Genomic DNA, 10463 nt, shown 5'->3' on the forward strand with positions numbered 1-10463 from the left:
CTAACTGAAGGACTCTGGTCCAAATTCTTTGACAATGTTGAGAAAACTTTGTGGTATTTGGTTGATGAGCACAAGTTATGTTACAGGGAAAAGTGAATCAGCAAGTCTGATAAGATGAGCAGACTTGTTTCCAATGTTGGGATAACTGTGACATTGGGACTTGTGCTTTCATTTGAAATAATGAGACCGGTGCAAGTCGGCTATTACTGTAATGAAGCGCTATAGTGTATAGTATCAGTCACAAGATTAATATTATTGTCCCGATACTTTGTGTGTCCTCCGTGCAGCCGAGGAACGTCTCGTGGTCGACTTTCACCAAGAGCGAGTGCCTGGAGTACAACGGCGAGCTGGTGGGGAAGTCCTGCGACTACGTCCCCGACGTCACCCTCATGTCTTTCATCCTGTTCTTTGGCACTTACACCTGCTCCATGTTTTTGAAGAAATTCAAGACCAGCCCGTTCTTCCCCACCACCGTGAGTCACTTCCAATGACGGCGACACGCTGAGAAATGATTAACACGACCCGTCACCTGTGGAGAATATTAATGGGGTTTCCAAATGTTATGGAAAAGGAAAACGTGTTTGTGTTTGCTTTCACCCAGGTGAGGAAACTCATCAGTGACTTTTCCACCATCCTGGCCATTGTGATTTTCTGTGGCGTTGATATGCTTGTAGGAGTAGATACTCCTAAACTCATTGTGCCAACCGAATTCAAGGTGAGTCCTCCGCTTCAGTTTCCATGCAAATTTCACAACTGCAAAAAAAAATGGTAGACATCACTTTGATTCATTATGACTTTATTTATTATTCATTTTGGCTTTAATGAGAATAATTTGTTTATGAGACATTAAGAGGCGAGTTTTCCCCATTCAGAACTCTAACATTTGTTTTAGCTTAAGCTACTGTCTTCCTTCATCACAGCCTACAAGTCCTAAGCGGGGCTGGTTTGTGCCCCCGTTTGGTAGAAACCCCTGGTGGGTTTACATGGCATCAGCACTTCCTGCCCTGCTGGTCACCATCCTGGTGTTCATGGACCAACAGATTACAGCTGTGATTGTCAACAGGAAGGAGAATAAGCTGAAGGTAAGTGCAAAGCATTACCGGGAGAAACCTCTGTTGAAGGATTTGTTTGGGGTCATTTCTGTTGAGGTGCTCGTACCACAGATGGGCAGATATGCTACTCAGTTTTCTCTTCTCAGAACATGTGGAAATTTAATTTCACTCCAGTTATAAATTGTTGTTCAACTTCATTTTGAGTTAAAGTGATTGTAGGTAAAACGGCACTTACAGTAATATTTTCCCTGCTCGAGCTAAACAACTTTTATAATTTCAGTAGAGTGATACATTTCAGACAGAAGAAAAGAAAAGTGCTCGTCCGCTACAGTTTGGACCATCAGGTTAAAAACAATCTCACCTAAAAGCTGCTGTTCACGATTGGCTCACGACATCAGCCAGACGTGGATAAAATGGCTGGAACCATTCAGGCAAAAAGAAGAACCTACATTTTTCTAGGGAAGAACTTAAAACTGACCAAACACTTTGCTGCACATTTAAAAAATGAAAGATGTCGTGAATCCATCTGGGCCATTGTCACTTGTTGTATCATTTAATATTTTGTTGACTCAAATCTAGAGCAAACTGCGTATTTACTGTTTGAAGTGCATCTGAACGGGGGTGACTCTCGGCTTTTGGTTTGCATGTACTAGAAAGGGGCAGGATACCACCTGGATCTGTTCTGGGTGGCTGCTCTGATGGTGGTTTGCTCCTTCATGGGTCTGCCGTGGTACGTGGCTGCTACAGTCATCTCCATCGCTCACATCGACAGTCTGAAGATGGAAACGGAAACATCAGCTCCTGGAGAACAGCCGAAGTTCCTGGGCGTGAGGTAAGACTCACCCGTTTGGTGATGGATCATTATTCAAGGAGTCAATAACTGGAGCGTGGTAAAAATCCATTTACTATATTCAGTAAGTCTCCAGCAACAACCCATAATATTCTAATTTTATTAAGGGAAAACTTTATAACAGACCAACAACAAATCATCTGCATATTTCCACCTTGCTTTAATTTTCCAATAGAGTATTAACTAGGTGCAAAATTAGTAGACTGTATTTTTAGAAACGTGATGGACAAAAATCTGCAAAAAATTAATTTAAACCAGATTTCTTGCTTTAAACTGTTACGAGCCAAAACATGAACTGCTTGATAAATTATGAAATTCCTGTACGGTGTGCAGCGAAATTACTCTTTGAAATGTCACTGGTTTTTGTTCAGTCCTGCTAAAACAGGGGGTGTTTTAGCAGGACTGAACAAAAACCCTCCCCTCCCCCTCCCCCTCCCCTCGGGAGCAAAATCACTCTTCTATTTGAGGTAATGAGTTGTAATAAGCTGATTTGGACTGAGAGTTCAGTCAACCTTGTAAAACATTTACACAGTAGATTAATGTTAGACTGTTAATCCTGACTTGGAGGGAAAAAAAAAGCAGTGGGAAAATAATCTGTCTGAGGTCATAAGAGGTTTAAAGGGTCTGACTCTAGTAGCACTATTGGCATTTTCAGTTTTTTTTAAACTTGTGCCAGGTTATTACTTTTCTGTTCAGAAAGATGTTGGCTTCTCCTCCTTAGAGCTTCACTTTGTTTCATCTTTGTTGGGTGACATTCTCAGAAGCCTCCCGATGAGTCAGCTGTAAGCTGAACCAACAAACTCGTCTTACCAGACACTGAACCATCACGCCAACTTTGAACTCGTAGAAATGCTTTTTGTTTTTGGCCGAACAGACTTGGCAGATAGAAAACAAATACAATTTTACATTTCTTCTGTGTGTGTGTTTTTGTTATTTGCAGAGAGCAGAGGGTCACAGGGGTTGTTGTGTTCATCCTGACTGGACTGTCTGTTTTTATGGCTCCAATGTTAAAGGTAAGAATGTTTTAATGCTAGTCACTGTGTCTTAAGTTTGACAGTGAGAGCTGCTCACAAAAGCCTTATGTACGAGTCCACAAACTTTGTCTGCATTAAATATTCGAATTTACCAAAATGTTGACCATAGAGTTACATAAAACTGTCAGAGAATGACACAGGACATCGGTTCACTTCTCTTGCGTGGAAATCATACTATCATTAGTATTAGACCCCAAACTCATCCCACTTACTGGTGTTATGGCTGGGGATAAAAATCCTAATTATTTTTGTACATTTCCTGGGTGCTACATCTGGTGACAGCTTCAGTTGCACAGTGTAGCTTTGAGCTAACATCCCACCCTCCCTCCCTCCCTCCCTCCATCTCTGCTGCATTTCATGTGGTCATTGTTTGCTCAGGTGCTCCAGATCTTACTATGCAAGCAGAAATTTCTTATAAAATTTGCAAACTCTTTAATTAAGTTTATGCTACATACTTGGTCAGTGCACACATTTTAGAGAACAAAGCATTGGTCTTTTTAAAGAACTTTTACTTTTTTGTCCCCTCCTTCTACTTCAGTTCATCCCCATGCCCGTGCTATATGGAGTCTTCCTGTACATGGGAGTGGCCTCTCTAAATGGTGTCCAGGTACATAGTCTTTTACAGTCTTCTCACAAAATTAATGTGTAATATTGTGTATAACAACACAGCCCAGTTCTGAGCTGTTAGACTGACGTGATCGCGCGTGTTCTTCTCTGCCTGCAGTTCATGGATCGTCTCCAGCTGCTTCTCATGCCAGCAAAACACCAGCCGGACCTGGTTTACCTGCGTCATGTTCCCCTCAGGAAAGTTCACCTCTTCACCTTCATCCAAGTCCTTTGCTTGGCTCTGCTCTGGATCCTGAAGTCCACTGTGGCTGCGATCATCTTCCCAGTCATGGTAGGTGACCTTTATGTAAAGATCAAGGAAATATAAAATGTACTATAAAGGTACTTTTAAGTTTTTACACTGAGGCTACAAATTTGTAGTTTTCATTTGTGTATTTTTAAAACTGCGTCAGTGGAAATATTCTAGTAACTTTCAGCTGCATCTTGTGGAGGTTTCTCACCTTTCATTTACATGGTTAATTCAGTTTATCAATTGACCAAACCATGGGTTATTTGGTCTGCAAGTCATTCTCTCTTGGATTTATTTATTTTTTCAGTCAGTATTCAATTTGATGTTGTATCTATCTAAAAAGGTGAAGACTTCTTTAAAATCTCTCCAATTCAACAGAGAATTAAAAATTGACTCACAGTGCTAATGCTCCTGTTCCATCTCCAGATTCTCGCTCTAGTGGCCGTCAGGAAATCAATGGACTACATGTTTTCCCAGCATGACCTCAGCTTCCTGGATGATGTCATCCCAGAGAAGGACAAGAAGAAGAAGGAGGATGAGAAGAAAAAGAAAAAACGGGGCAGCATAGACAGCGATGCTGAAGATGTAAGTGCTTCGATTTTACAGTATCAGTCCAACTGAATGGGAAAAAGCTAGAACAGTATCTTTACTCAGGTCGCAAAAACAAGCAGTTTACCGTTTTCTATGATCTATTTGACATGGCAGCCCATTCCCAAGTGTGTCAATACCCACCAGCCATGCTTTTAGCTCCAAGGTTTCAACAGCATGTACCCTGCGAGTGTTTATTCACTGCCTCGAAGTCCAGCCCACGGCCACAAGTGTCTTAGAGAATTAGTTTTGTGCTAAAGTGTCCTTTATATTTTTTGTTTTAGAATAAGTGCACATACATTAGAACAGACAGTCTTTAGACCCAGAAGTAGAATTTAACTAATTGAGTTTGAAAGTTGCTAGATTGTGGAGATGGCCTCTGTTGCATGAGGCTAGTGAACTTTGTTTTGGTGGAGTATCAGTCTTTAATATAAGACCTGCACCGAACAGTCACTACCTTTACACTCGTCACTTTTAGCAAAAACTTTATTTGTTAAATTCGTCAATCCAAAAGCTGGGTCCAGGTCCCAGTTATATCATTGAAGATTACCTGAAATTTGAGTCACATCAACTGCACTTCAGTGTGAGGAGACCTGAAGGATAAAACTGGGTCCTCTAGCCAACTTTCCTCACACTGAAGACACTAAAGACTATTAAATAACACTTGGAATTACGGAAAAATGTAATCACACTTTTATTATACAAGTATTAAACAGCTTTTGCAGAAAGCCTGTAATGGACTAGTAGGCGTAGCTGAAAGCCAGGTGGCTGAATCTGCAATTTTACGTGAAACTGTTTCTCGGTGTCTTTGTGTGTTGACGACAACTCGCACCACATCCTAGAGCTTCAGTCTGAGGATGCGTGTTTCCTCTCTCCCAACAGTCTGATTATCCATACAATGAGAATGTTCCCAGCATTAAAATCCCCATGGACATGATGGAGCAGCAGCCCTTCTTAGGTGATAAGGCCTCTGACAGTGAGTAGACTCAAAGCACCTGCAGAGTCGGAGGAGAAACGCTGCTTCCTCCTCTTCATCCTGCCTAACTCTTACTCTGCTTCCTCATTCAGCCTGATGACTTCTTCTGTCAGTAAAGAGTCGATGTTTGTCTCACTCACATTTCAGCTATGATGACTGCATGATAGTTATGTTTTTCTCTCCTTCGCTTCCTTTCTCCTTCCGTCAAATGTATTGTTTCCCAAAATGCATGAAATTAACACTTTGCCCATTTATTCTTTTGTATTTCTCTACTAAAAAATCTAATTTACTACATTAAATACCCACCTGGTTTCATGGCTCTCTACAGTGAAAAGTGTCCGGTAACAGTATTGTTCCACATATGACAACGGAAACATGAATTAAAAAGTGACTACTTGATTACTCGGCTGTTAGATCCATTGAAAGGTGTTTCTACCACATGCTTCACAATTTCGAGGAATTTACTGACTATCAAGCAGCAAAACTTTGCCTCTGGAAGTGGAGATGTTGTACTTGCCCTTCAGTTCTTTTAGAGGGGGGGGCAGCAGCTAGTGGAGTATTACACAAAATTGTAATTACCTGGAGTCACATTTCTCCCCTTTTAGCTGAGGAAACCATGTACTGAACCTGCTTACACATCAAATTCCTAGAAAGACAACAGACTGAGCCCTAAATCACAAAGGAATTAGGCCATTAAGAGAAGTAGAAAGTGTAATGTAACTACATTTACACCAGCATCCATTACAATACTGACAAGTCTATGGGTAAAAAAGTGGGGTAACAAGTTTTTTTTTTTTTTACTGATGTGCTACAGTATCTAGTTGCAAATGACAAATTGTTAACTTTAAAAAGCCTGAACCATCTGTTATGAAGGTTTTTCATCCAGTTTTCAAACTTCGCGTACTAAATAAGAGACGTCCGTGCAGATTGTAGCAGGTAATTTCAGTGGCTGTGACTCTACTCTCTCTCCTCTCAGTGATACTCAGACTGAGTGGATTTTAAACGTTTGAAGCAAGACTCAGAAGGGACCTTACACGCTAATGCCGGTTTATGTTTCTTTAACAGGAGAGAAGTCTCCAGCATTCCTTGAACGACACACATCATGCTGAGCAGCTGCGCTACTACCAAGCCAACTACCTGTCCAGGTGAGTGAACGAGTGGCTGGTACGTGTGGAATTCACAGCCTTTTCAGCTATCGGGCAAACTTCTAATGGTAGAGGAGGAAACAAAATATAATTGACACCGATTTTCATCTTAAATTCATTAATGGTCATGGCATCAAAGGCTGCGAAATGTCAGATGCTAACTAGCTAATGTGAAAGGCTAGTCTGACCTTTAAAGGTCATCCAGGCTAATTGGCTTACAGCCAAACTACTTTTTTTTCAGTGGCTAGTACAGGTGCATTATTTTAGCTTAGATGTGCCCTGTTGTGATTCGTGTCTCTGTGAATTTACTCAGCCAGAACCTAACACTTGTTGTTTTGCTCAAAAGTTAACTTTAATTTTAAGTAATCTAGGACAATTGAGAGCCAACTTGGTGCCTGACGTTTTTATTTTTATTTTTTTCAAACTCTGTGCTTCACTAATATGAGTTGACCAGGGTCACATTCTGTTTCATCAGCTCTGACTTTCATAATTGTGCTATATTTGGTATAATGTGGGAAAAGCAGCTATGACCACAACAAACTCTCTTGTATAACTGGTTCTCAGCTGCAGCTGAAACCTATAGAAAATGTTTCCTCTGCTCTGCTCCTCTAATTTTATTTTTCTTTGACTTACGACAGCACAGAGCTTTCAGTGGCTCCATGCTAATGGGGAAAAAACCCTTTAGTGATTTTCAATTTGTAATATTACTTGGTAAAGATCTGGACTTAAGTCACAGTGATGACATCATGCTCCCTCCGCCCAGCAGAACTCCTCTCGTCCCACTTTAAGTTTAGGTAATAAAAACCATCATCCCATCACAATTTAGCATTGTAATGTTCACATTGATAATTAACAGTTGATCAACACAAAATTAACTTATTGGACAAGTTCAGCTTTGGACGAAAAAAAGGTTGTGTCATAATGAGAATCACAAGCAAACCCAGTTGCCACCCGGATCTTTGCAAACATTGTGCTATAATCTGTTCCTACTCTGAATTACTTATCTGCACCATCCTGATGGAATCAAAAGATTTCCCACCAACTGACTGGCAGCAATATTATTTGTTTTTAAATCACAATCCAGAGATTTAAAGCTATTGCATTTCATAATGATGTAATAAGGCATTTGATGGTTATTTTGACATTGCCACCACCCAAGCTTTTTTTTTTTAAATGTAGCTTTCAAAGAGGACGGACAAAGTTTGGAAACCACCGCAGTGTAATGTAGGACGCCACCGGATCATTTCAGTTTGTGGATTTACAGTGTGGAACATTTAAAAAAAACTACTCGTGCACTACATTTCAGAGTAAATACTGAAATGGTTTCCTCTTTTATAAGTGGATACTTAGTTGATTAGGATTTTACAGACGGAAACATCAGTTTTATAGGTATTTAAAACAAGCTTTACATTGACCAGCTGCATCTTTGAATCGCTGTTTACAATGGAAATATGACATGTATAACTTGCTTTTCAGCCCTGAGATGAGTCCGCTGAAGTCTGTGCCTCAGATTAGAATAGACATGGACCCGGACGAGGATAATTCATTCTACTGGAGGAGCAGAGGATCTGAAACGTCGCTTTAGGGAATTGAAGCACTTGCAAGACAATTTCCTCTCTTCTGCTGACTTTAAACAATTTTTAACAGAGTATATTTTATTGTATGATTTCAAGACTTTGTTTATACCAAGTGGTACGGAAAAGGGAACACAGAGTAAAAAAAAAAAAAAATGCAGTCTAACACGAGACAGTAAAGAATTTTAATGTTAAAGTTTCACTCTTCTTACAGCTCCACCGTAAAGGTTTTGTGTCTCACTCAAACACTGTTAATAACGCCTTACTACTCTTCTATGCAATTCCTGAACAGTAAATACCATAGCTCTCTGACCACGCATGGAATGCACTCCTTGCTTTTTATATGAATAGAAATATAATTTTTATATAAATTGAATTTCTCTAATAACATTTTCCTGCCACAGGAAAATAGTTTTTATAGCTCTACCTCTCGTTTTAGATTCAGTGCTTATGAAGAAATGCAACGTGTTGATTTTTTTTTTTTTTTTGGATGCAGCGTGGGGCTTTGATATTTTCCCCGTCCTTTTTGTCGAGCTGATACAAGAGATTCACTGTACTATAGCTTATGAAAGAAATGTGTGCAAATAGATAATATAAGTTAATAAAATTATGTGCAGATGACTTAAATGTTTTAATAATCACTTTAAGCATAATTCTGGATCCTTCACTTCAAACTTTGTTTACGTGTTTAAGTTTCTTTATCTTTTTATAATACAAGTGTATGTTGGTAACCCTTTTTTTTTTATGTCCCTAGAAAACAGTTCAGCAATATGTAATCATCCCGTTTTCCTCAGCCATACTACCTAGGAATGCATATCACATGATTGCTTGCGCTACACCAACTACTTTACCTAAGTGGCTTACAAGAGATCGATCCAGACTGAAACTCTTATGGCAAGGGATTATAAGCAGGACACCAGGTTTATTTCTTTGTCTCAGAATCTGAAGTCTTTTCTTTTATACATAGATTTGGACTTTGTAGTCTGTTTTAAGACAGTGATATGCACGTTGAGGTAGTTTTGTCACTGTCAGAGATGAGGGACATAATTCACATTAGAGCCAGACCAGTTAAACGGCTGGATTATAGTGGAGCGCACCTTAGGTTATTACAGATGTGAGTCTGCAAGTGCTGTGGTGGTGACTTGATGCATATTTCTAGTAAAACAAACCCATTAGGTAGAGAAGTGTTGTTCAAGCCTCCTGTGACCCAGCAGCAGAGCAGAGAGGATGACATCTAAATGTTTTTGAGTGAGGCTCTACTTTCTGTCCAGTCAGAGAATTCTACGCATTTCTGCTGGGTTAATAAGAGTCACAGAATTCTTATGGTTATTAATAGCTAAAGGGAGGACTGATTCCATGTCTCATGCTAGCACTATGTACTTTTACACAGAAAGATCCGACTAATGACCTAAACTATTTGAGAGTGTGTAACTGCACCAGGAAGTTGTTAGTGGCAGACTCCTACATATCAGAGTATCCACCCTACTGAGCTCTAAAGCCTCTAAGATGTGACAACTTGACTTTTTGGCCAGTATTAGCTACAGGACAATGTGCCAGACAGGCCTCTTAAGCACTGTTTCTCCTTGCACCATCCCCACTGTATGTCTAAAGGGCACACTGAGCACTTTCTCACTTTGATTTCAAAGTCTGAGTGAGTCACTGACTTCATTTGAAACATGAAGTCCTCCGTCTTCAGCACAACCACAGAAAAACAAACAAGACAAACTGTAATAAATGAGCCTCATTCTGCTTCTGTAAATCATGTACATAAAGGCATGTTGGCACAAACCAAAATGCACAAAGTTACTTTGTACCATCACAGTCACTGTGTTTCACTTCATTTGATCTGTTTTCAGTTAATTTCAGGCTGGAGTGACGATGTAACTTATACTGCAGGTGTTTTTAGCTGTCAACAGCAGCAAATGGGAACACGTGACTCAGAGTCTGGGCTGAATAATGTGAGTAGTTGTTTAAAATCTGTCATAACGTGTAGGCATGTCAGAGAAAATCTACAAGAAAATAAAAAACCTAGTGTACGTAACACGGATTCATTTTTTTTAATTAACTTTGACTTTTTAGAACAGGTGAAATGGTTCATTTTAGAATTTATATTTTTTAAATGAAGTGTATATTGAAAATAAACAAATATCAAACTGATACTTTGCTGCTTTTCCTTCAAATTAATACGACACTGGAAGATCTACAATAACATGAATTAAGATCCACGTTAGAAACAGTTTTAGTGCTGCAACATACACTTAATAATAAAACTATATAACAATAGTGTATCTAGTATATTATAATATCCAGTACTAAATTATTAAACTATAATGACCTGCATTTTAGGTTAACACTGCTATTTTTTTCTGTTACGGATTAATCTGCCCT

At 39.4% G+C, this 10463-nt stretch overlaps 1 protein-coding gene across 7 annotated transcripts in view; it reads left to right on the top strand.

The window, feature by feature from the left end:
• The window catches only part of slc4a4a (solute carrier family 4 member 4a), a 39839-nt gene extending 29607 nt beyond the window's left edge, over positions 1-10232 (top strand). For 6 of the 7 annotated variants that reach the window (XM_067520876.1, XM_067520878.1, XM_067520879.1 and 3 more), the window contains 11 exons: positions 288-473; positions 602-715; positions 921-1082; positions 1706-1884; positions 2843-2915; positions 3475-3543; positions 3661-3834; positions 4219-4377; positions 5263-5356; positions 6422-6501; positions 7978-10232. In XM_067520876.1, the coding sequence (XP_067376977.1) occupies positions 288-473; positions 602-715; positions 921-1082; positions 1706-1884; positions 2843-2915; positions 3475-3543; positions 3661-3834; positions 4219-4377; positions 5263-5356; positions 6422-6465 (1254 nt within the window). In that variant the 3' untranslated portion in view covers positions 6466-6501; positions 7978-10232. The remainder of the gene's footprint in view (positions 1-287; positions 474-601; positions 716-920; positions 1083-1705; positions 1885-2842; positions 2916-3474; positions 3544-3660; positions 3835-4218; positions 4378-5262; positions 5357-6421; positions 6502-7977) is intronic. The other variant, XM_067520881.1, reaches the window with a different exon arrangement.
• The last annotated feature ends 231 nt before the right edge of the window (positions 10233-10463 follow it).

The sequence above is a fragment of the Channa argus genome, chromosome 11, assembly GCF_033026475.1.
Source record: "Channa argus isolate prfri chromosome 11, Channa argus male v1.0, whole genome shotgun sequence".
NCBI lineage: Eukaryota > Metazoa > Chordata > Actinopteri > Anabantiformes > Channidae > Channa > Channa argus.